Source organism: Pituophis catenifer, unplaced genomic scaffold (genome assembly GCF_029215685.1).
Source record: "Pituophis catenifer annectens isolate HBS135680 unplaced genomic scaffold, rPitCat1.0.hap2 SCAF_6, whole genome shotgun sequence".
Lineage (NCBI taxonomy): Eukaryota > Metazoa > Chordata > Lepidosauria > Squamata > Colubridae > Pituophis > Pituophis catenifer.
Genome location: NW_027256886.1, coordinates 81,436,251 through 81,462,795, shown reverse-complemented (window position 1 = coordinate 81,462,795; position 26,545 = coordinate 81,436,251). Strand labels below are relative to the sequence as shown.

Sequence of the window (26,545 nt, the reverse complement as noted above, 5' to 3'; positions counted from 1 at the left end):
CCAAAAACGGAGCCTTGATGAGTGACGTTGAGCTGGCCACACCCCCGGCCACCACCATCCGCCCCCCCCCCAAGGTCAAACACAACCCTGATGCGGCCCTCAATGAAATCAAGCTTGACACCCCTGCTCCAGCCTTAATTTGCTCTCTCAATGATAGGGGTAAGATGCCAAAACAAAGCTCCAAAATGGAAGAAGGAAAACTATATTAAAGTAACAGGTTTGGATTTGCAGATCTGAGAATGTTCCTGACTGTGAGCGCATGACACATGGCATTCAAGTCCAGCAGGAAGCATCAAAACAGACTGTCCTTGAGAGAATACCCCAGGATACATGGCTGGATTTCCTTTCTGTAAACAAGGGCTGTTGTTGAGAGTCACTACTTCGCATGTTGGCCTTTTCAAACCTGGTCAACAAATCTGCAAGGTGGAAAATTGATATTTTAGTTAACACAGAAAGCCTTTGAAAATATATTACTCTAGGGTTTTGTTGTGTTTTTAATTCTTCTTTTCAGTCACTGTCCAATTGTTGGAGACTTCCTTGGCAAGGCTTTTCAGAAGTGGTTTGCTCCTTCCTAGGGGTTGAAAGAGAGAAAGTCACCCAAGATCATCCAGCTGTTGGCTTTGTGTCTAAGGCAAGACTAGAATTCATGGTATCTTGGTTTCTAGCATGTCTTCATACCACTAGACCAAACTGGCTTTCCAAGTTTATTTAGCTGTCAACGGAACTCGAGAATCCCTGCAAACAATTCAAAAAATACTTCTTCAATCTGGTGTTTTTTTCTTAATTCTAGCTGATTCAATCAGCTTTCAGAAGTCTATTTTCAGACAAGATGGGTTGGTTGGTTTTTTATTTTTGTTCAGTCCATTTGCATATTTTGGGAACGGCAAAATGCTTGTGGACTTCATTTTGATACTTGCCTTCAAGCTGCCACAGAGTCTGCAAGGAGAGGAAATGTCTACATTCCCTCCCGACAGAATCAGAGGCTATAAATCCTTTCAGATCCTCACTTTGGCTTTGAAGCCAAACTCATTCCATAACAGTCTTATCAGCTTGGGACTATCTCGGTTCATCTTTCCTGGAACATCTTGCAAGCTTCTTCCAGTGGGTTCTCCGAAGTGGGGTTAAAGACTAGATAGGCGAAGGCTTCCTTTTTCATAGATAGATCTAAATATGGAAAACAAAGTAGAAGTGAAATATGAGACGTTATGAAAGAGCAAAGGATGATGAGTTGACTCTAAGGCTGCTTCCTCCTGAGCTTGCGTGAGGGCAGGTTGCCCCCATGCTGCTCTCCCTTCTCCTTGCGGACGCAGTGATACTTGGTGACACGTTTGCGACACTGCTCACAACGAACTGCGCAACACCAGTGGAATTTGCAGTTGCAGCTCGACACCATCTCTGCTCGCTGTTCCTCCACAGCCAACCCACAGTCTCCACACAGGCGCTGGCAGCTCCGTTTCTCCCACTTACTAAGGGCCTTGCCTCTCTTCAGACACTCCCGGCCTTCCGTACCCAAGAGACCCAAAGTCTTGTTCTCCAAGCAGTAGTCAGGAGAGTCTTCCAAGTGGACAAGCTCCTTTTTGGAGATTGAGCTGAAGGTTTCCACGATGGCGCCTCGGCTTGCAGCACTATTGGCAACCCCTTTCAGTATGTCTACTTTCAGTCCTTTGTGGTATTTCTCCTTCAGGTATGTCCCCACCTCTCGAAATTCGGGGAGTTGCAGCCAGCAGGTCTGGGTGGTGCAGCTGCCTGAAACCCCATGACACTTGCAGGTTCTCTTCATAGTTCCTTTCACTGCCTAGAGAGTAAGGCAACAACAGAGTAGAGGTCACGCAACAAAACTAAGGAACAAGAATGTACCTCCTGTATTTTTCGGAGTATAAGACGCTCCAGACTATAAGATGCACCTACCTTTTTTGGTGAGGAAAACAAGAAAAAGAAATCTGCCTCTGCTTCCCAGCAATTTTGCCTCATTGCAGCAAACAGCAAACAGCCTGCTTTACTTTCATTTTTGTTTTCAGCATAGCTTGATTAGCACAAGAAAAAAAAATCTGCTTTCAGCAATTTACCTCCTTGCAGCAAGCAACTGAGGCCCGCGCAGCAATAGGCAATGGCAATCCCTGCAGCCTGAAACAGCTGAGAGTTGGGAGGCTGATCCAACGGACAATCAACTTGTGCTAATTAGGCTGTGCTGAAGCTAAAATGGGCTGTTCCTTTTTGCTGCTTGCTGCAAGGAGGTAAATTGCTGGGAGGCAGAAGCCAAAGGGTGAGGGCCAGTGGATGGGCGGGGCTACATTTGGTGTATAAAATGCACCCAAATTTTCACCCCCTTTTAGGGGGGAAAAAGATGCATCTTATACTCCAAAAATTACGGTATTTTGATTCAATGTGGAGAATTAATTGAGATTTTGCCTAAAATCCGTCTTAACATCTGGCTACAAAAATGCTTTGCAATTTCTATACAATGCTATGAGTAACTTGCTTGCTTTCTCCAGATTAAAATCACGAAAGGCTAAATGCAGTGATTAGTTTTCAAAGCTATTATTTGGATTAACCAAGTATTTATTTATTCCTTCCTATCACATTAACTCTAGAAAAAAAAACAGTTTGATGGTAGGAAGTGGTAGTCATGCTAGTTATTACAAATGGTATTTTACTACCCTGTTTCCCCGAAAATAAGACATCCCCTGATAATAAGCCCAATTGGGCTTTGGAGCACTAAAATAAGCACCTTCCCCCAAAAAAGCCCTCTCCAAAAATAAGCCCTCCCCAAAAATATTTAACCACATGCGCAGCTGGTCCCCACCATTTCTTCTAATTAAGGTTAGGGAGACAGACTGACTGGTGGTATACAGTTTGAAAACTGCATGACGAATGGAACATAAATCATGGCCATGGAAAAATGGAACCAGCAAAATGGGGATCAGGCTCATACTGGAATTGCCTGGCCCTACTGTATATAACAAATAAAGGCTTGAGCTGTAGAAGTGGTCCATTAGCCATATCAAATAGTTTGTTTCTCAAGTCTTCTTCCCTTCTGAGAGAGCTTCAGCCCTTCCACACTACCCAGTTCATCTGTAAGCTATGTTACTAGGAACTAGATTTTGTTGGATAATTCTGTTTCATTTTATTTCTTTAAAAAAGTCATTTTCTGAACGTCTATTTTATATTCCCTATATTGGAGCCCATTTCTTGCACATTTGAAGATATTTCAATCATTGATAAATTAGTTGAGCAAGAAGCAGCACCTGCACATACCAGTGAGGGTGGTGGTGGTGGGTGGAGAATGGAGGATGGAGAAACAAGAGGTCAAGGGAGACCTGGGCACGGTTTCAGGTGGAAAGAGTACCTGCCACTCCTTTCTCCAGCATGCTTCCCAAAGCAGCAGGGCAACTGCTATAACTCTGGTTAGCCAGGCAACAGCCCATCCCAGGGCTCCATCCTGCTCTGGGTTCCCCAGGCCCGCTGGCAGAATCAGGTCTTCAGCGCCTTTTGGAAGAGAATTAGGGTGGGGGCCATTCTAATCTTTGGAGTTCTAGTCCTGCCTTAGGCATGAGAGCTGCCTGGGTGATTTGAGTTAGTCATTCAGTCTCAGGTGAATCCAGCTCAAAAGGTTGTTGTTGTGGAGAAAGGAGGAGCAGTAAGGACATCAGGCTTGGGTGACAAGCTGGTTAGTCAATTCCTGTCATAACCAAAAGATCCGTGGTGGTATTCAGCCGGTTCTATCCAGTTCGGGAGAACCGGTAGCGGTGGCTGCGGGAGGCTCCACCCACGTCCTGTTTTTGATGCTCTGTGCATGCGTGGAAGGCCCTACGCATGCGCTCACATCTGCGAACCAGTAGCGAAGGTAAGTGAATACCATCCCTATAAAGGATCCACACTCAGGAGACACTTGCAGGAAAATGCTAGAAAGAAAAAAGATGCACTTTTTGCCCTAGTTCCACCTGTTATTTGGGTCAAAGTGTCTACCGTATTTCTCAAATTCATAGTATTTTTGTTTTTCCACACTATGAAAAGCAGAATGTGCTAATAAAACAATTCGTATAGCTGAATTATATCATTTTATAAAACATTCTATTATTCTTATAAAAAAGAAAAGGTAAGAAGATGAAAAAGCATAAATATATAACTTATGCCACAAAAAAAGATACACCACTTGTAAGATACCTATTGTAGATAAGATACGCAATTCGTGTTCTAGGGCTGACCCAACCAAAACTGAACTGTTTATTGTTGCTTCTAAGTACGCAATTTTAAAAAATATCCATGAATCTTCATGTGTAAATATGATTTTTGAGCATTTGTTTTCCAAAATGCTAAACATATTTCTGTTCAGGAAATACGAAACATATTACTTGACTCCTGGACTAATATGATACATAGTCTTACTCTTACAAGCAACTGGCCCTTTCAGGGCAACTGTAATCAAAGGTGGGATTCATCCGGTTCTGTCCGGTTCGGGCAATTGCGGGAGGTTCCGCCCAACCACCCAGACATATTGTACGAGCACTGCACATGCGCGCGTTCACATTTGCGAACTGGTAGGGAAGGTAAGTGGTTCCCTCTGACCATAATGCTGATGCGACCCTCAATGAAATTGAGTTTGACACTCCTGACTTATAGGAGATCAATGCATGCAAAGAGGCAAGCTGCTTTGAAGAATTGTGCATTGCGAGCAAAATAACGTAAGAGGATTAAGTTGCAGGTTGGAAGGAAGAACCATTTCATGCAGTGACGGGTTTCAAATTTTTTTTACTACCGGTTCTGTCGGTGTGGCTTGGTGGGCGTGACATGGCTTGGTGGGTGTGGCTTGGTGGGCATGGCATGGGAAGGATACTGTAAAATATCCATTTCCACCCCACTCCAGGGAAAGGATACTACAAAATCCCCATTTCCTCCTGATCAGCTGGGACTTGGAAGGCAGAGAATAAATGGGGGCAGGGCCAGTCACAATTTTTACTACTGGTTCTCCGAACTACTCAAAATTTCCACTACCTGTTCTCCCAAACTGGCCAGAACCTGCTGCAACCCACCTCTGATTTCATGATACTTAATGACAGGATCAGCCCCGTGGCAAAGAAAGAGAGGAAAGCAGGAAGTTGTCAGGAAGAGAAAAGAGAAAGGACTCCTCCTGTACAAGGTATTTGGGAAATCTGGTTCCAGCTCCAAGCATTGCAAAAGTTCAGATATTGATTGACTTTCCCAGTCTGTGACCCAAGAAAAAGATTTCTCACACCACTCCTGCATTAGAATGAGTAATGCCCCCTTCGTGATTGGCAGAGCTGGGAATCATACCACAATCGGCATAGCCAAAGAATTTCCAAAGCCAAGAATCAGTCAACTTGCCCAACTCTACACTGTAGCATTACAAGTATGTTGGTTTTCTGCCCGAATGGACATCCAGAATAAACATTGGAGCTATCAGCTTTACAAAGTACACCGGACAGGAAGAGTGAAACAGATAAGTTAAAACTATTTTATTGTAAAACCACGTTAGCAGAACATTGCAAGTTTGAAAGTACAATTCTGCGTTTGTCATCTTTATAGACTGATAATTTAGGGAGGGTCTGTTCTGTTCTGAGCCTCTTTGCTCCAACCACTCTGCAGCTGGGGGCTCTGCTCTCTCTTATCTGACTGTTCCCTAGACCAGGGGTCTCCAACGTTTCGGACCTCAGGGACCACTAAATTCATAATTTTAAATCCCACTGACCACTAATATGATCTGCCTAATAACCGGCTGGGTGGGCATGGCTAGTTGGTCATGTAACTGAGTGGACGTGGCCAACTCAATGTCACTCACATCGAGGGGCACCTCGCCAGCCTCTATTCACCCCTCCCCTCCCAGCCACTCCTCGCCTCCCCGCCTGGGCTCCTTAGGGCCCCAACAGAAAGCAGTTGTTGGAGCTAAGCATCCACCATGAGAAAGAGTTGGCAAAACAGCTCAGTTCAAATTGGATCTGACCGAGAAGGAGGCTCAGCAGAAGCATCTCACTGAGGACTAGGAGCATAGGCTTTCCAAGCAGAGGGAAGACCTGCAGGAGTGCAAAGCCAGGTACAGGCGCCTGGAGGCTCAGCGGGCTAAGATGATCAACCAGTTTCAGGCCGTGATGCAGTCCCATTGGAACAAGGTCCTCCAGCTCTTCACCACCAGCGGCGCTTCCCTCCAGCCTTCACCCAAAGCCCTGCACCAGGAGGCCGAAGCAGACCCCAAGTTGGAATTTCTGTCCCCCTCCGACCCACACAAAAAGACCCCAAAGGGGGAGAGACTCTCTGCAGCAACACAAATGTTCATTGCATGTATCTGGCCCAGGGGCCGTAGTTGGAAGACCCCTGATTTAGTGCAATATAAAAAATGCAAATAATTTTTCTGCGGACCACCAAAACTTACTTGTGGACCACCAGTGGTCCACGGACCACCAGTTGGTGACCTCTGCCCTAGGCAGCATCTCTTCTCTCTGTCTCCCAAGGACGTTCCCACATACAGGAGCACCCCACTTTTTTTTTTTTTAAGCTTTTTCTTCATCCTTAGTAACTGAAATTCCCCCAAAACACAGAATTGGTTGTTTCAGCTGCCAAATGCTTCATTAAACATGGACACATAGCAAACATCTGAAGACTCTGACCCTCCACCCCCTTTCTTTTCCTGACATTTGTCTCCTTGCAGTATATGGAAATGAGATTACCTTTCGGCCAGCTTCATTGTTGTGCAGATTCATTGCTGCTCTGGCATCTTGCCCTGTTTCAAGGGCATCCACAAACTGCTTGGAAATGGCTTCCCCAAAGCCCACATTGTCACTGCAGCCTCCCCATAGCCATCCTTGGCCTCCTGCAGAGACAAAACGGGTCACCAGGCTGTTAGATGGTGTAAGTAGGAAGTTAGCACCCACCCCTCTCCTAGGAAAATGAGATATTTTAGGAAATATTAAAAGGACAGAATATTTCCCCTAAAAGGGAGGCAGAAACTCACCCATACACACACACCCGCTCCACCTTTGTCAATGGGCCATTAAGGCCTGGGCCAGTCTATTCTACGTAAGAAAGATCTACCTCCTTCAGGCAGAGCCATAGTAGGAATTGCCCAAAGCCCTTTCATTACATCATCACCCAGCAAGAATCAACCAAGCCTGGGACTCAAAACACAACCTACAAAGTTACCCCTGCATGGCCCCATGGGAGTCTGACAACCAATCAGAACACAAGCTCAAATTCAAAGCCCATCACAAGGGATAAAACCCAGGCACTCTCAGCATCTCTGCCCATTTTTCTGCCCAGGATTTCAAGCCACGTGATCCTGTTCATCAATAAACCATCTTTCCAATCAGCCTCCATGTTTCCAGTGTCTTTCTCCCCACTTGGAACTGAAATCAGATGGACATTTCTTCCAACAATGGGATCCATCAGTGAGTGGTGCTAAGAACAGCATCAGATCTGGCTGAAGCCCAGAGTTCAAGGCAGGGGATTCAGAATACATGTTCATCCTTCTGGACCCAAATCCCATCCGTTCCAAGTTTTGGCTTATCCTGAATTACTGTCCTGCTAAGAGTACCAAGTCACGTGTAAGAAAAATAGGCAATGACTTCATTTACACAAAATGTCACCGTAGGGTGGGGAATCATCGTGGCAAAGAGGGCTCTCCTTTCCCCCTCCCCCAAAGTTTGGGATATTATTTTAAGTTTTAGTTATTTAGTTAGTGCAGCAATAAATTGGCAGCCTTTCACAGCATTCAAACGGGGGCATGGTGGCTCTATACCAGTTCATTTCCTTTTTCTTCTTACGCAGGTGTCTGATCTTTTTCCATGTTTTAAGAACATCTCCTGATCTGAGCAACCATCTGATAACTTTATTGCCCTACATTGTGGAAATACCTTGACTAATCAAGCCAGTAAATAGGAGAAAAAAGGTGCGGCTTTAGTGCATAAAAAAAGAATTATCATTACTGGGTTTTAGCCCAGAATGGAGGGGGGGTATAACTTGGATAAGATACCTGCATCCAGTGGTGGGATTCAGCCGGTTCGGGCCGGGTGAACCAGTTGTTAAATTGATGGCTGGCCCCAGCCCTCCCCTCCCCTTCCAGGAGTTCCCACACACCCCATTTTGGCTCCCAGGTAAGCGCAGGGAAGCCTAGTAGGCCCAAAATGGGGTGTCAGGGGGGTGCAGCGCAGGGCCCCCCCTCCGCACAGCCTGCTTTTGCTCCCAGGAGACTGTAGGGAGGCCTAATAGGACGAAAACGGGGTGAAGGGGAGGCATCCCCCTGCGGCCCATTTTTGCTCCCAGGGGGATGCAGAAGGCCGAGTGCTGCCTGTCACACACCCCTGGCCACACCCACCATGGCCACGCCCACCCAGCCAGTCATTAGGGCAGAAAACCGGTTGTTTAATTATTTGAACTCCACCACAGTGCATAGCTATATAAATATCACCTGTTTTCAGGTTCCTCCTCACGGAAAAGTTCTAAAAAAACCCCATGAAAATAGAAGACATTTTGTCTGCACTTGTTCTTTTAAAGGCTTTTGAGTGTGTCATCCATGTTTAAAATACATCAGTTGTTCTCTACCCTCTATTTTTTTAGAAAGAAGTTTAGTATGGCAAGAGGTGAGTGGAGAAAGGCCCTACATGGAGAGGAAAATTTGCTGCTGAGGTTACTTCTTACCAAACTGTCCGTTGCGAGAATCATCACATCCACAGTTGTCAAAGTCCCCAAGGCTGCAGTTGCGTGTCAATGTGTACATGACTCCAGCTGAGCTGATTGCATGAACAAAAGCGGTTTCTCGGTTAGCTGTGAAATAATGACACAACAGCTTTTTAGCCAAAGAAACTGCAGTTTAGGAGAAAACAGCAGAATCTATGATTTTTTTTTAGCTTTGTAAATCTATCAGATGCTTTCATTTTCAATTGGAAGTCCAGTCCAGGATTCATCTGAGAGGAAAATAATTTTCCTGAAATAGATTGTTAAATGAACGCTCCAACACTGGAAGTTTTTAAGAAGATGTTGGATAACCATTTGTCTGAAGTGGTGTAGGGTTTCCTGCCTAAGCAGGGGATTGGACTAGAAGACCTCCAAGGTTCCTTCCAACTCTGTTATTCTATTCTAGTCTAGTCTAGTCTAGTCTATATAAAACTGTGGGAAAGCAGCATCTTAATAGTGGTTTACAGTATTTTTTTTAAAAAAAGAATTAGCTCCCATTAATGCACACAGGCTGCTTTAATGCAGCTCAAATAAAAAATGAAGAAAATATTTTAAGGGTATTTTTGACATTTTGTCTTATCCTGCACAATTTTACCTAAAATAAGAAATAGGAGTTCGCCATTCCTAAATTATCAGTGGCCTCATTAAGTGCCTGCTCATATGTAATTGGTTTTCCCAGTTTGTTTTAAAAAAGAGAGAGAGAGAGATCAGTGGCTTTAGGTCAGAAGAAAATAGTTGAAAAATCTGCTGGTCGGCTCCTTCCCTGACAGTTAGTTTGTTTGTTTGTTTGTTTGTTTGTTTGTTTGTTTGTTTGTTTGTTTGTTTGTTTGTTTATTTATTTATTTATTTATTTATTTATTTATTTATTTATTTATTAGTTTTGATTTATATGCCGCCCTTCTCCGGAGACTCAGCGCGGCTTACAATGCTTTTAAGCAATAGCCTTCATACTTTTGTATATACCTGCTTAGTAGGGCTTTTTGGGGCCCCCTAAGCGGTGTTCTATTTTATACAAAGTCAGCTTATTGCCCCCACAAACCGGGTCCTCATTTTACCTACCTCGGAAGGATGGAAGGCTGAGTCAACCTTGAGCCTGGTGAGAATTGAACTCGCAGTAATTGCAGGCAGCTGGCAGCTAAATACTACTTTAACAGTAGTTTAGTCCACTGCACCACCAGGCTCTTTTCAGTTGGCAGTAGTTTATAGAAAGATGGTAGCAGTGGGCAAGGAAGTTCTCAACAGGCCTTACTCTCAAGCCCTCTAGAGTGGCAGAACTATGCGGAATGTAACAAATGCTTATTAGGTTCTGTAATTCTGTAATTGCTTCCTTCAGTTAAGTGCTTGTTCAGTCCAATATTTATTTTTAATGGAATTACTCAGTGGTGGGATTCAGCCGGTTCGGGCTGTTTCAGGCAAACTGGAAGTTAACTTGTTGGCTGGACCCTCCCAACCCCTTCCAGGAGTCCCCACGCACCCCAATTTGGCTCCCAGGTAAGTGCAGGGAGGCCTCCTAGGCCCAAAGCAGGGGGTAGGGGGGCAGTGCCTAGGGAGGTGCAGGAGGCCGAGTGCTGTCTGTCATACCCCCTGGCCATGCCCACCATGCCCACACCCACCCAGCCGGTCATTAGGGCAGAGAACCGGTTGTTAAATTATTTGAATCCCACCACTGGAATTACTTAATGTTACAAAACAACAAAGTTGGAACGGACCTTGGAGGTCTTCTGGTTTAACTCCCTGCTCAAGCAGGAGAACTTATATCATTTCAGAAATATGGCTCTCCAGTCTCTTATTTAAAAAATCCTCCATTATTTACCCATGTAATATGGCTGTAGTATTATTTACCCTATTATCTTCTTTACTCCCCCTCTTATTTGCATTATTATGATTATCATTGTTCTGTTGCTTTGCATATACACTGAAAGCTTCTGCACCAGAGACAAATTCCTTGTGTATCTAATCACACTTGACCAAATAAAGTGTTCAATTCAGTTCAGTTGAAGTAATGGAGTACCCACAACTTCTGAAGGCAAAGCCGTTCCACTTCATATGTTTTAGCCTCCAGCCCTTTAATCATCCTTGTTGCTCTTCTCTGCACTCTTTTTAGAATCTCAACATCTTTTTTATGTCACGGCGACCAAAATGGGATGCAGTATTCTAAGTAAGTAGAATCTTCTTAAAAACTTCTAGTGTTGGAGCATTCACTGGAACACTTCTGGAGGCAAGTTGTTCCACTGATTAATTGTTCTAACTGTCAGGAAATTTCTCCTTAGTGCTAGGTTGCTTCTCTCCTTGATTATTTATTTATTTATTTATTTTATTTAAATTTGTATACCGCCCTTCTCCTGGTGGACTCAGGGCGGTGCACAGCCAAGTGCACCGCCCAATACCAATACCAAAGTTAAAAATTTAAAAGTTTCTACCCATTGCTTCTTGTCCTGTCCTTAGGTGCTTTGGAGAATAGCTTGACTCCCTCTTCTTTGTGGCAGCCCCTGAGATATTGGAAGACTGTTATCATGTCTCCCCTAGTCCTTCTTTTCATTAAACTAGACATGCCCAGTTCCTGCAACCGTTCTTCCTATGTTTTAGCCTCCAGTCCTCTAATCATCATTGTTGCTCTTTTCTGCACTCTTTCTAGAGTCTCCACATCTTTTTTACATCATGGCGACCAAAACTGAAATTAAAATAATATGTTAATTATGAGCCACGCAGCTTCCCTACACACCTGTAGGACATAACAATACCCAAGAAGTAGCAAGCAACTTCTTATTTTATTTATCAGGCTCCAGCAAAGAAATATCATACCATATATAATAGAAATGCAATATAATTGGTTCATGGCCGTCACTGCGTTAAGTGTTTGCCAGCTGAGCTTCCATTCTAAGACCTACAGTAGCTTGCCCAGGAACTTATCTGTAGCTGAGATAAGACTGGTCTTGTGAGACATTGGACTACTGCGCATGTCTACATTTTTTCTTTTCTAACTTTCCTTTCTTCCTTTGCCCGTCTCTGAGATAACTGCCGGTAAGATGTAGTTAGCTAGTTTTGTACTTTTATAATAAAATGTTTCTTAGAATATATACTTCGGGTTTTCTTTCTTTGAGAGTATACACCATGGAAGACAAGATCCATTCACCTCTAATTAATTACAGTTTCCCCAGGGGGGGAATGAGGCTGATTCACATTTCGACAATGGTTAATGGAAGTAGTCCCCCCTATCATTTTTCTTACCACTGCGAAGGCCTCCGTGGCTGGAGAGTTGCAAAGCTCTCTCGGGGCAGTTCCAACGATCCCAAGCAAACTGGAACTTGCATTCCTCAATGCCACTCTGTGCACCAGCTGCAACACTGCTGGAGTAGATGAGGTATGCCTGGAAGGGGAGGATAGTCAAAACAAGGAGCTTCTGGGAAAATGGCTACAATCATCAACATTCCCGTTTTTCCAAAACAATTTTTAGGCAAAACGCTGGTATGAGGTACATTTGCAATGGGCAAGGAGTGGGAGGTGGATGAGTACTCCCTACACTCAGGAAGCAGGGAGTAGCTCATGATGCGCCAAGCATCTCCTCTAAGAAGATTTTTTTAAAAAATAACTATTAGCTAACCAAAATATATTCAGAAGATGTCAATTTTTAACCAAATATCTCATTGAAGAATTTTACAATCTCCTTAACAGTACAGTATTGGCTTTGAAGGTTCTCCTGTCAAAACATGCTGCTACTATTATTAATTATCTGCACTACTATTAATCTTCTCATCGTTCCCACCACCCATCTCCTTCCAGTTATGACTGTATGACTGTAACTTTGTTGCTTGGATCCTTACGATTTATATCGATATTGTTTCCTGCTTGCTTATTTGTACCCTATGACTATCATTAAGTGTTGTACCTTATGATTCTTGATGAACGTATCTTTTATGTACACTGAGAGCATATGCACCAAAGACAAATTCCTTGTGTGTCCAATCACACCTGGCCAATAAAAAAAGTCTATTTCCTATTTCTATTCTATTTCTATTCTAGGAAGATGCAATGAAGGAAAAAGCAGGAACCTGGGGCTTTATGAAGCTAGAGATCTAAAATGGGGTACAGATACCAACCAAAGCATATTAGAACTGATATGAAAGTACTAGGCTGCCAAATAAAAACCATCTGATAGCCCAGTTTAATTCAGCCAACATCACATAGTGTAAACACCAAGCTCCCATGAGCAACCTACTGTAGCTAGGGTTGAACAAACCCATATACATGAATCACAGTAATTTACACTGAATTATCCGGAGCATTAATTATTGGGGCAAGCCATGTATTTTGTAAGGACAGTTTTTACTATAAAGAAGTTGAGGTCTCCCGCTTGAGCAGAGAGTTGGGGATCCCTTCCAACTCTGTAATTCTGTTCCTATTCTGTTAAATTAACACCATTTAGCAACCAGATTCTGAGTTGTGCATAACAATGTGTCCGTTGAGAGCCAATCTCACTATTACCGTTTACAAGCCAATTTTCCTGCTGCCGCTAAAGGATTAATGGCACAGACCTGTCCACAATTTAATCTAATTAAATAATTACACAGGGTTCTCTCCTTTAGGGCAGGAATTTTTTTTAAAAAAAGTAGAAACCGTTTTCTTGCTTTCTGCAAGTCAAGTTTAGCTTGCAAATATCCAGCCACATAGTTATCAAAATCTGGGAAGGAGGAAAGGAACAAGGTCCAGATGCTTCTCGGAATTAGGAATGGAGATCAAAGGGAATGCACTTACCTTGGGACCAGTCATCAGGAAATTATTCACTGACCTGGAAGGGAGAAAAGTCTTCATCAATGGAGAGCAGCAAAGGGAATGTCTGGAATTCCACTGCAGTGTCCCAGTTCATCCCCCTCCTTCACCCCTCCTGGCCAACCTGCCGAGATCTCCCTCCTGCACCTCATCACACATGACAATTGCCCCCCATTAGCTAAGGCTTGTAGGGACTAATCTCTCTATCCTGGTCTAGAGCCTCATCAAATTTTGAGAAATGAATGCCTGAGGTTTTTAAAAAATTATTTTATTTTTGAAAGCAGGCCTGGATTTACAAAAAAAAAAAAATTGAATTACTCTCTCTCTCTCTCTCTCTCTCTCTCTCTCTCTCTTTCTCTCTCTCAGCCAAATCCACCTCACAGGGTTGTTATGAGGAAAAATTGGAGGAGTACTAGGTATGGTAATGCACAACACAGAAAAATCACAGCTTTTTAACTATTTGGTTCAGTCTTTTAACAACAACAACAAAAAGCACTGCACACCAGAATAACTAGACACAAGAACAGTTTCTTCCCGAACGCCATCACTCTGCTAAACAAATAATTCCCTCAACGCTGTCAAACTATTCACTAAATCTGCACTACTATTAATCTTCTCATCGTTCCCACCACCCATCTCCTCCCACTTATGACTGTATGACTGTAGCCTTGTTGCTGGTATCCTTACAATTTATATTGACTGTTGCCAGTGGTGGGTTTCAATTTTTTTTTACTAGCGGTTCTGTGGGTGTGGCTTGGTGGGCATGGCTTGGTGGGCGTGGCAGGGGAGGGATACTGTAAAATCTCCATTCCCTCCCCACTCCAGGGGAAAGTTACTGCAAAATCCCCATTTCCTCCCGATCACCTGGGACTTGGGAGGCAGAGAATAGATGGGGGCGGGGCCAGTCAGAATTTTTACTACTAGTTCTCCGAACTACTAAAACTTTCTGCTACTGGTTCTCCAGAACTGGTCAGAACCTGCTGAAACCCACCTCTGACTGTTTCCTAATATGATTTGATTGCTTATTTATATCCCATGACTATCATTAAGTGTTGTACCTTATAATTCTTGACAAATGTATCTTTTATGTACACTGAGAGCATATGCACCAAGACAAATTCCTTGTGTGTCCAATCACACATGGCCAATAAAGAATTCTATTCTATTCTATTCTATTCTATTCTATTCTATTCTATTCTATTCTATTCTATTCTATTCTATTCTATTCTAAAAAGTGACCAGAAAATTAAGAAAAACAGGATGAAAGGACAGATATGCAGGTAGTAATTCATAGCTACATATAACCAAGGAACAGTTCTTTACTTCAAATGTTTAAATCTCTGGGACCAAAGAAATCACATTCATACAGGAAGAACAAGACTGTACAATTGCATGAAGAATTTTTGCTCCCTCTAATTATGTAATTCATTGAGTTCCTTAGTGAACAGAGCCCTTCCTGCAAAATTTACAACCAGTCCTTTCTCATTCTATAAATTCTACTGTAACAAAATGACTAAAGCAACATTACCTGCACAAACGCCTGTTATTATTAAATACTGGGACTATGTAGAAGAAATAAGATGCAACATAAAATATAGTCTGTTGTAAATATTAATAAACATCTGGAAAAGAAATCCACTCCATTGGATCTCTGTAACAGAAAATAACAACAACTTAACATTGCTAGCTCAGAAATCCTACAGTAGCTAGTATAGAAAAGTTGTGGACCTACTTCAGACTGTCCTTGTAGCAGACTGGCCTGATCCATGCTGTCCTTTGTAGTAGCAAAGAATACTCCATGTGGCATAAGACGACCAGGACTGGTGACTCTTTCCCCTTGAACTCAAAAGTGCTTTCTGAAAGCCTTAATTAACAAAAGCTGGATGGGTAGAGGTCATTAATTACGAGCCCATCTGTTGGCAACCACAGTCCCTAGAATGTGTTGTTGTTGTTAGTTGCGAAGTCATGTCTGGCCCATCGCAACCCCATGGACAACGTTCCTCCAGGCCTTCCTGTCCTCTACCATCCCCCAGAGTCCATTTAAGTCCACCCCGACTGCTTCAGTGACTCCATCCAGCCACCTCATTCCCTGCCGTCCCCTTCTTCTTTTGCCCTCAATCTTTCCCAGCATTAGTCTCTTCTCCAGTGAGTGCTTCCTTCTCATTAGGTGGCCAAAGTATTTGAGTTTCATCTTCAGGATCTGGCCTTCAAAAGAGCAGTCAGGGTTGATCTCCTCTAGGACTAGACAGTTTGATTGCCTTGCAGTCCAAGGGACTCGCAGGAGTCTTCTCCAGCACCATAGTTCAAAGGCCTCAATTCTTTGACATTCAGCCTTCCTTGTGGTACAAATTTCACAACCATACATTGCAACTGAATGTATGTATAACTAGAATATAGCAACTTTGAGTTTAAGAGAAGTAAATGAATTCTACAGAAAACTTTCTGATAATAAGAGTCATGCAGCAGTGGGACCAGATACTCCTGGGATGGGGGCTTCTTTTCACTAAATGTTTATGTGAAGGGTGGAGATATCAGAGACTCTGCAATTTGGATTCTTGCACTTAGCCTAAATTGATGTTTCGCAATCTTAACTACTTTAAGATGGGTGGACTTTAATTCCCAGAATTCTTCAGCCAGCTAGCATTGTTTGCCCTGTCAGGCAATTAAAAGGCATAGTTGACCTAAGAATAGCTAGAGTTAAATTATTATATGCTGAGGTCAGTGGTGGGTTGCCCCCGGGTCGGACCAGTTTGCAAGAACCGGTAGTAAAACCAGCGGGAGGCTCCATCCATGGACCCGGATGTCATCATCAGTGATCTGCGCATGCGCAGAAGTGCATGCACGGGCATGATGTGAACCAGTAGTAAAGATAAGTAGAACCCATCCCTGGCTGAGGTTATGTCATGGAGAAACACAAAATGTTATGCGCTGATAATATGTCATGGTTCATTAGCATTCCTCTATAACAGGGGTGTGAAACTCAAGGCCCACGATGTGGTCAGATCCGCAGGGCCGTCCTGATCTACCCGATGTGAAGAGGAAAGATCAGGCCAGCATGGCTTCGGACAGGTCTACCCAATGCAAAGAGAAAACATGCCAGCATCATGCCATGTCCATCCAGTTGGCCACACCCACCCAGTTGGTAATACTCATCTAGTTGGCCATGCCCAGCCGCCCCGCCCCCCAAGGTCAACCACAGCGGCCCTCAATGAAATTGAGTTTAACACTGCTGCTCTATAACATTGTTTATTGACATAGCCCAATAATTGGATAACTTAATTAATTGCAGTAAGTTCCTATATTTCCTGTATTTTCCAAAGTTTTAATTCTCTATGGAGAATTTTGTATGGAGAATGCCTTGGTGTGTGAAATCTTTTAAAGATCTTGGAATAATTGTTCCAGGAAAACATTCTATGTTTGTAAATGTAAACATTTTAAAATGTTGAACTCAGAGTAATACAGTATGGATATACAAATAAATAGGTGGTTAATGATTCTAAGAGGCAACTTAAAAAATGTTACAAAGAAATGCAGAGAATTATTCTGTAATGGGAAGAATTGAATGCTGGCTGGGGAACTCTGGGAGTTGAAGTCCACACATCTTAAAGGTGCTGGGGTTGAAAAACACCACGTGGTGTTTAGATGGTGCAAGAGGAGAAATGCTAATATATGGAAGGCTTTGCTTAGGGAGTGACAGTCCAGTGGTGATCATAGGTTGAAAATGCTGAAAGGGGTGGGGAGCAGTGGTGGAATGCTGCCAGTTTAACAACCAGTTCGGTGAGCAAGCAAGCACGCCTAAGGCACTTGTGCTCAGCGCTGAAAATGGAGCATTTAGAAGTTCAGCTGCTTACCTTCCAAGTCAGCAACGGGAAGTAGAACAGCGAGGGGGGGGAATCAGCTGTGCCGCGCAACTGAGATGAGCTACAAAGCAGGAAATAAAGGACAAGATAGAGCAGAGGCGGGTGGACGGGGCCAACTGATCGTCATCGCTACTGGTTCACCCGAACCAGTCCGAACCGGCTGAATACCACTTCTGGTGGGGGGATGCATGTAGGGCTTCCACTACAGCACTGCCTGGGATCTCCCCTTACCTGGTTCCTTTGCAGATCTAGACTTGCTGGCTTAGGAGGTAGCATGAAGCATGTGGAGCTGAGGAGAAGGAGAACTTTCTCTGGTTTACTTGGCGCATGGAGAAGAAGAGGAAACAGAGTCCTGTTCTTCCCATGTGTTTGAGGAGGATTCGTGTATTCCTCTATTGCAGAGGAGATTGTCAAGAACAGGTGGCAATTACCAAAAATAGGTATGGATTGTAAAAGGCAAGTCTTGCCAAACTAATTTTATCTCATTTGAAAAAAAAACTATGGGAATTATATATGTATTATATATCCTAATTTAAATATCCCACTAATGAGGTGGACACAAACTAGGTGTCAACTCGTGAAGCTTTCCTGACCTGCTCCCAAGTTGCCATAGGCAGGGAGATGGGAAATCACGCCTCACAGCTGCACCGAGGAATTCGCACCTCAGTCAAAACAAAACATATCCTAGCCAGCTGCAGTCAAGGCCATTTCCACAGAGACCCTAACATCCCAGGAGTCAGGTTTAAAATGAAATACAATCTCCATGGATTGGGAAAAGAGGATGAAAGTAATAGAATGAAACTTGATAGAAGTGCTTCATTTAAGGGAAAAAAAAGATAAAGAATGGGATGGGTGAAAACCACACTGGCTATTAATATTTTTAAAAAATAAATTAAATACTTTATTTTGGAATTGTAGTTGATTGAAAACTAAACACGAGCCAAGAAAAATATACGACTACCAAAGAAGAAAATATTAGTTTAGGCTTCATCAACAGAAAAGTAATTCCAAATTCTGAGAAGTAAATCATTCCACTTTCAAGTGGTTTCCCCACTTCTGGGCATCGTACTTTAAGAGGGGTTCAGATAAAATGAAGGAGGATTTGGGGAAGGATAATAAAGATGTCTTACACATTGGCAAAAAAAAATCAGAACATAAAATACAAGCTGGATGGACACGACCTTGTAGATGACCCACACTCTGTCAAGGACCTTGGAGTACTCATCTCTAATGATCTAAGTGCCAGAGCCCACTGTAACAACATTGCCAAAAAGGCATTAAGAGTTGTTAACCTAATCTTGCATAGCTTCTTCTCTGATAATATTGTACTAAAGCATAGGAAACATTTGCTAGACCAATTCTTGAATACAGCTCATCTGTCTGGAAACCACACTGCATATCGGACATTAATACAATCGAACATGTCCAGAGATATTTCACGAGAAGAGTTCTCCATTCCTCTGCTCACAACAGAATACCTTATGCCACCACACTTGAAATTTTGGGCTTAGACAACTTAGAACTACGCTGCCTTCGGTCTGACCTAAGTGTAGTACATAAAATTATCTGCTATAATGTCCTATCTGTCAATGACTACTTCAGCTTTAATCAAAACAACACAAGAGCACACAATAGATACAAACTTAAAGTAAACCGCTCCAAATTCGATTGCAGAAAATATGACTTCAGCAACAGAGTGGTCAATGCCTGGAATGCACTACCTGACTCTGTGGTTTCTTCCCCAAACCCGCAAAAGTTTAACCTTAGACTGGCTACCGTGGACCTCACCCCATTCCTAAGAGGTCTGTAAGGGGCATGCATAAGTGCACTAGCGTGCCTACCGTCCCTGTCCCACTGTCCCCATTTATTTGTATCCATTTCATGTATTCACAATCATGTTTATACATTTCATATATTCACAATCACATTTATACTTTTTATCTGTAATCTTACATATGCTTGATGAAAAAAATAAAATAAAAAATAAAATAAAATAAAATAAAATAAAATAAAATAAAATAAAATAATAAAATAAAATAAAATAAAATAAAATAATAAAATAAAATAATAAAATGAAATGAAATAAAATAAAATAAAATAATAAAATAAAATAAAATAAAATAAAATAAAATAAAATAAAATAAAATAAAATAAAATAAAATAAAATAAAATAAAATAAAATAATCTGGAGACTAGAAACCAAGACCTATGGAGAAGCACCTAGCCATATTTAGTCTTGAGAAAGGAGTGATGAACATTCTTTTAAATTACTGGAAACATGTCCCATAGAAGGAGATCAGGACCTGCTTTCCTTCTCCCAAGCTGGATTTAAAGTATTAAAAAGCAGGTTCTGATTGAAAGTTCCCTTACTGTCCTAAGAGCAGTTCAACAGAGGAATCAATTATCCAGAGAAGCAGTGGCCATCCCTTCCCTGGAGGTGCTTAAGTGGAGCCTAGACAACCTTCTGTCTGAGATGCTTTCATTTAAATTCCTGCAGTGAATGGAGCAAGGGGGGTTGGGTTGGACTCCGCAGCTTTCATGACTCCTTGCTATGCTAGGGTTCTAGGATTATATAATTAATCATTTACCGACATGCTAATAACCTCACTGGCTTCATCCTACAACTGCCATGCTTTTTTTATTATTCCCTGCGAAAATGCACTTTAAATATTATTAGGGTATTGTAATAGTATTAAATAATGTTTTAGTGAGTCCCAAATTAAGTCTACTCATGGTTCTCATTTATTCTTTCCAGTTTAGCTCTCACTGAGAGACAAATATTAGACATAAGGTAAAGATTCCCCTCGCACATATGTGCTAGTTGTTCCCGACTCTAGGGGGCAGTGCTCATCTCCGTTTCAAAGCCAAAGAGCCAGCGCTGTTCGAAGATGTCTCCATGGTCATGTGGCTGGCATGACTAAATGCCAAAGGCGCACGGAACACTGTTACCTTCCCACCAAAGGTGATCCCTATTTTTCTACTTGCATTTTTTACGTACTTTCAAACTGCTAGGTTGGCAGAAGCTGGGACAAGTAACAGGAGCTCACCCCGTTACGCGGCACTAGGTATTTGAACTGCTGAACTGCCGAACTTTTGATCGACAAGCTTAACGTCTTAGCCACTGAGCCACTGTGTCCCTAATATTAGACATATCTAATTTATTATTCCAGATTTGGGGTGGGGAGGGAGGAAGGGGTTGCTTTTTGTTGGCAATACCAGATAACCGTTCGAGGAAGATGTTGATTCTGGTTAAACACTTTTTAAGGGACAACCTTTAACCTCTGAAGCAATACTGCATCTGTGTAAATTGTACAATACAATTTATTGTAGTAAGACAGACAAAATCACAAGAATCACGTCTAGAAATTGTATGATTGAAAGACTGACTATTTTATCAATTCCTATGGCTATTATCCTATTTTGAAATGCTCCTCAGGGTTTACTAATTTCATTGAACTATACCAGATATTTCTATTTTAAAAATAGGAAAAAGTTTCATTCTTTTTCTCTCTACCAAAAAGGCTACAAATTTCACTAATTTGCTAAAATACACACAGACACACACACACACTTTTTTTTTCTTTAAAAATAGCACAAAATTTGCCCGCTGATTAATTTGCTCCCCATCTTGACGAGGTATGTTTTCCTAGATTCATTATCTATAAGAATATGTTAGGAAAGCACTTGGGGAAATTCATTTACAGTCTACCTTTTTTCATAAAGGTTTTGATTAACGATATATTTATTAAAGAGATGCCATTAGTGTTGAGTTGATACTTTTCATATTTTGGTTTTGTTGAATCTACCTTTATGTATATTGTGTTGTAACAATTGTAGTTTGTATTACACCAGTTGTATTATATCCTTCAATCACAAAGAAGACAAGCTACAAAATAATGCTACCATGCTAAAAAGCCTTCAACTTTTGGCAGGCCATATTTTTGGAGAAAATCTATGATACGTTTCTTCTGAATTCCTGCTGTTTACACATTCCTTCAGAACACAGGGAAGTGGCATTGTTCTCCTATCAGCTAAACTACAGGAATCCGACTCCCTGCCTGTCTGAGTAAATTTTAGTTTAGTAGAGTGTTGAAGGGTAGGTTCCAAGCATGACTTAACCTGAGCACTGACACACTTTGAATCAAATTCTTCCATATCGTTCCATAAACTCAAGAATTTATTTAAGAAGCATTCATTCATAAATGGATTATGAGGAAGGGAGGGGGTAGATTACAACCATCGACCAAAGAAAATCAAATTAGTTAACAAACAAGCAATAAAATCTTATCTGCATTGACTAAATTGAATCTTTTAAAAAAAAAAAAGAAAAGATCAATGTTATTCTAAAGGGGTAATTGAGATCACAAGCATGAGTGGATAAAGACTCCTGATCTTACTTTTTATTTGAATAACCATTTTTCCATTTGGCGGATATCCACATCATAAGGAAGGCATTAAATTATATGGTAGCTACTTTCTAGTGTGGCAATATAGCTATATGTCCATCAGGGTGGGTTCTACTTACCTTTACTACTGGTTCGCAATGGGAGCACAGGTGTGCGCTTCTGCGCACGCACAGAAGCTTCTGCACATGCGCAGATCGTCAATTATGACATCCGGGCGGGTGGGCGGAGCCTCCTGCCGCTTTTATTACCAGTTCTAAAGAACCGGACAGAACCTGGAGCAACTCACCATTGAAGTCCATGCAGTAAATCCCAAAACAGAGTCATTCCATTCTATTTGTTAAGGTAACAAAGATTGGAGAATTAATATGTAATCTAGATGGAGTTTATCAGGATGGATTCCATTGGTAATGAATGGGTGAGGTCAGACTGAGTTGCTCTAGTTAGTTGGGTTGCCCAGCCTTCCCACACAAACAGACAGACATACCGTCTCCCCCTCCCCCCTGTTTACCACCACAAAATGTTACTGTAGGTACTTTTAAGCACTGCTGAGAAACTTATTATTCTGCCATAAAAAGGCCCGCATTGTATATAACCAGAAAGAAGGAGCTATCAACTATGGACAAGGCATACAGGACTGCCAATGGAAGCGCTTCTAAAACTCATCCTGCTAGCTGGATGGAGACTCAGACACCCAAGTATCACAAAATGGTCCATCGTTTTGAAGTGACAGATAAAGGACAAATTTCTTATAGAATAGAATAGAATAGGGTAGGGTAGGGTAGGGTGGAGTGGAGTGGAGTGGAGTGGAGTGGAGTGGAGTGGAGTGGAGTGGAGTGGAATGGAATGGAATGGAATGGAATGGAATGGAATGGAATGGAATAGAATAGAATAGAATAGAATAGAATAGAATAGAATAGAATAGAATAGAATAGAATAGAATAGAATAGAATAGAATAGAATAGAATAGAACGCAGTGTTCCAATATCTCAGGGGCTGCCACAAAGAAGAAGGAGTCAAGCTATTCTCCAAAGCACCCGAGGGCAGGACAAGAAGCAATGGGTGGAAACTAATCAAGGAGAAAAGCAACTTAGAACTAAGGAGAAATTTCCCAACAGTGAGAACAATTAATCAGTGGAATAACTTGCATCCAGAAGTTGTGAATGCTCCAACACTGGAAGTTTTTAAGAAGATGTTGGATAACCATTTGTCTGAAGTGGTGCAGGGTTTCCTGCTTAAGCAGGGGGTTGGGCTAGAAAACCTCCAACGTCCCTTCCAACTCTGTTATTCTAAATTCTATTATACAATTTTTTCTTCTCCAGAAAAACATGGCCAGTTCAAGTACACTTTGCTGTTTGCAGCAAAGATGGCAGCAGCAGAATTTCCCCAAATATTAGCATTCACCTTATCGACTTTCCAAAGCATAAGTTTGCAGGTGTTAAGCACAAGAGTTTTATGTATCCCACACACGAGGAATTTCTTTCAATTTTGTAGGTCAGGGATAGACAACAGGAGACCCTGCCCAACAAGTAGATGACATCCAGAATGTTGGCTCTCTTTACTGTTGTTGGCAGTTTGGGGAGTTAAGGTATAAATGGATGCCTTTAGCCTTATCAAGATTTAACACCGTCACTTCTCCCCATAAAAAACTCCTTTCCTTTCCTTCTAGAATATGGCCCTCAACATTTATTTATTTATTCATTTGTTAAAATGTAAACATAATCCTAATCAAAAGCACACAATTATTTAAACTCCAAATACACAATCCATAAAAAGAATTAATAATAAAGATAATAAAATCACACAAAAGCCAGCACAAAAGACAATACTCCCAATATATCGCCTTGCCTATATCTAAGGCTTACTGCAAGAATCGTATCTTAACTAAGTTCAGAAACATTCAAAGAGAAGGATGTGCCTGGCTTTGATGGGGCAAGCTGGAGCTACGGAAATGGAGTATATTCACCCTTCTAGTCCTTTTGATCAATTGGGGAAGAGTCTTCAGCTTGCTTTTTCAGCTCAAAATGTGGCCAATAAGTAGCTTCTACATGGTGAAGCTGATCCTATAACAATGAAGGACCTGAGCCATGAAGGACTTTATAAGAATTATCAGCACCTTGAACCAGACCAGAAATCAACTAGCAGCCAATGTAGCACCTCTCCCCCAGCATTTCTCTTCTGGTAGGCAGCTGCATTTTGCTCCAGCTGTAACTTCCAAGTTTTGTTCAAGGACAGCACTGTACAGAGTAAATTACAATGCTTCTTCTAGAGGATAATAAGTACAAATGTCATTGTGACCAGGATGGTCCTTAAGCTGATAACAGTTGTGCATCTGTGTATGGTGGATTCTCCTGTATTGACACAAAATTCTCTTGAACTGTAGATTGAGCTTAAAATGCATGATTGCTGCTTATTTCTCTTGTTATCATAATTTCATAAATAGTAGAATTTTATGGACAGGAGGATTGGAAAGAACATGAACAGAGCTATGAAGAAGAATTAAGTGTTAATTGGAAAATTAGAATTTGAATGATAGTACTATTAAACAAGCATAAACATATGTTAGAATTAAATAATGGGTGATCAGAAAATGAAAGAATGTATTGTAGGAAAACTATATGTGACAATAGTAGGGAATAGAAAAGAAATGTTATTATCACGTCTTTGAATATGATGGTGATTGGAGGAGGGAAAGTTAAAATAGAGATAGAAATAAGAAGGGAACTATGGGATGTATATATTAATATATCAAGCAATATGAAAGAGTAAGAAAAAGATTTAGAACTGAAGAGTGGTAGTAAAAGATATGTGCAAATAATATGAAAAAACGAAATGAAATGTAACAATTGTGTGTAATAATATGTTTATTTGTATTGAAATGTATGATATTCAGGTATCACATCATTCATGCATCAAAGTGCATAAATAATATAAAATAAAAAACTTGGATTAAAAATAATAATAATTTCTGGAGTCTTATTAAAAATAAAAAGATTGTTTTGCATGCTTTTATATTTAGTATGTGGTGAAATCACTGTTAAATTAAGTTGCCAAAAAAGTTTAGTATTTAACCGTCACCAACTTGATGGCATAAAATCAATCAATCAATCCAAAGAACTGACAGCTTGGCAACAGAATCTGTAATGAACTGATCTCTCCCAATAGACAGGCAGTTAAACCTCAAAAGGGTGGATAGCAAACAATATCAAGTGATAGGAAGGGACAATCAAGGACTTCTGTCAATGAACTTATTTTACTTATGATAAGTGCAGTGTTACTTCTTTAGAAGAACTTACACATGTGAACAATTGCCCAATGAAAGATAATATGTTTCCTATTATTTTTTTATTGTGGTTCTTTATTTTTTGACATCCTTTCCAGAAAAATCTTTCAATAAAAATATTCCAATAAAATACTTTTATTCCAATCAAACAAAATCAACTGAATTGACTCTCTGCTTTCTTGGAATGATCCAGTTTACCTGGATCATTCTTCTAAGAACGATAACTGGAAACTTATGAAAAACAAACTAGACATTCTTAGATTAAGAAATGCAATGAAATTGCAGAAACATATATTTTATCATGCTTGATCTTCCCCCTACAATTCAATTCTTAGTCTAACAAGTTGTGATTTCAATGGCTTCTTTACAACATCAGTGGTACTAAACTTTTTGTCCAAATATATGGAAAAAGAGATTAAATGAATTTATAGCTTGGTGAATGCTGCATCTTGGAAACTTTCCAATAAAGAAGATATCCAGATTAGCGAATGGTTTGTCTTGAAAGTGAGAAGTCCACAACCTTTCTAAGTAATTCTCTTGAATTCCTCTGATTTATCAAAATATTGACCTCAATAAAGGGCTCATGATGAATGGCATCAAAGAACAAAAGCATTTAATTCTGCACAATTGTTCCTGTTAGCCTGTCTATAGAGCAAAGCAAAAAAACTCTGGTTACTCACCAAGGGTGGCTGAGATGGAAGAAGGATACAAGGAACAAGGTGCCTGGATAATAGCCAATACAAAACATAATCTGTCTTCCCAAAAGAAAACAAGAAAAAGAAAGTTTGTGAAAGCCAAATGTAAAATTTGGACTATTAAATGACTGGTAGAAGGTGAAACAAACTCAAAGAAATGTAAAATGAGATTCTAGCTTCTGCTCCTTGAGTATGGAGAAGTTAAAAAGACCTTAACTATGCTGGAGGACAATCAATTCTGAAGTGGAAGCAAAGGGGATTGGAGAAATGGAGCCACTGAAAGTTGTAAGAAGAGATTATCTTCTTAATTAAAGATTTCCCCCCCCTTCTAAGTCTTTCAGCCAATCAGAACTCAAGTGCCAAGAGAGAGACTGAACTGATCAAAAGAACACCCCAGGTCCCTCAAAGACAAATGGGCCAACAAAGGGATGGGGAGGAGGAGAGAGAGAGAGGGAGGGAGGAAGTGAGAAAGAGAGAGAGAAAGAAGAAGGAGGAGGAAGAAGAAGAAGAAGAAGAAGAAGAAGAAGAAGAAGAAGAAGAAGAAGAAGAAGAAGAAGAAGAAGAAGAAGAAGAAGAGAAGGAGGAGGAGGAGGAGGAGGAGGAGGAGGAGGAGGAGGAGGAGGAGGAGGAGGAGGAGGAGGAGAAAGAAAGAGAGAGAAAGAGAGAGAAAGAAAAAGAGAAAGGAAGGAAGAGAAAGGATGAGGAAGGAAGAGAAAGGAAGGAAGGGAGAGAGAAAGAAAGAAAGAAAGAAAAAGAAAAAAGAAAGAAAGAAAGAGAAAGAAAAAGAAAAAGAGAAAGGAAGGGAAAGGAAAGGAAGAGAAAGGAAGGAAAAGGGAGGGAGGGAGGGAGGGAGAG

The 26,545-nt window shown here is 41.2% G+C and overlaps 1 protein-coding gene across 1 annotated transcript; it reads right to left on the bottom strand.

Moving 5' to 3' along the window:
* Positions 1-1,234: 1,234 nt before the first annotated feature.
* On the bottom strand, positions 1,235-25,743 carry WNT8B (Wnt family member 8B). Its single transcript, XM_070944902.1, has 6 exons — positions 25,676-25,743; positions 13,435-13,468; positions 11,911-12,049; positions 8,647-8,772; positions 6,681-6,823; positions 1,235-1,795 (listed from the first exon to the last, which is right to left on the bottom strand). Exons 1-6 carry the CDS (start codon positions 25,741-25,743, stop codon positions 1,235-1,237), a joined length of 1,071 nt encoding a protein of 356 aa, XP_070801003.1.
* Positions 25,744-26,545: the final 802 nt, after the last annotated feature.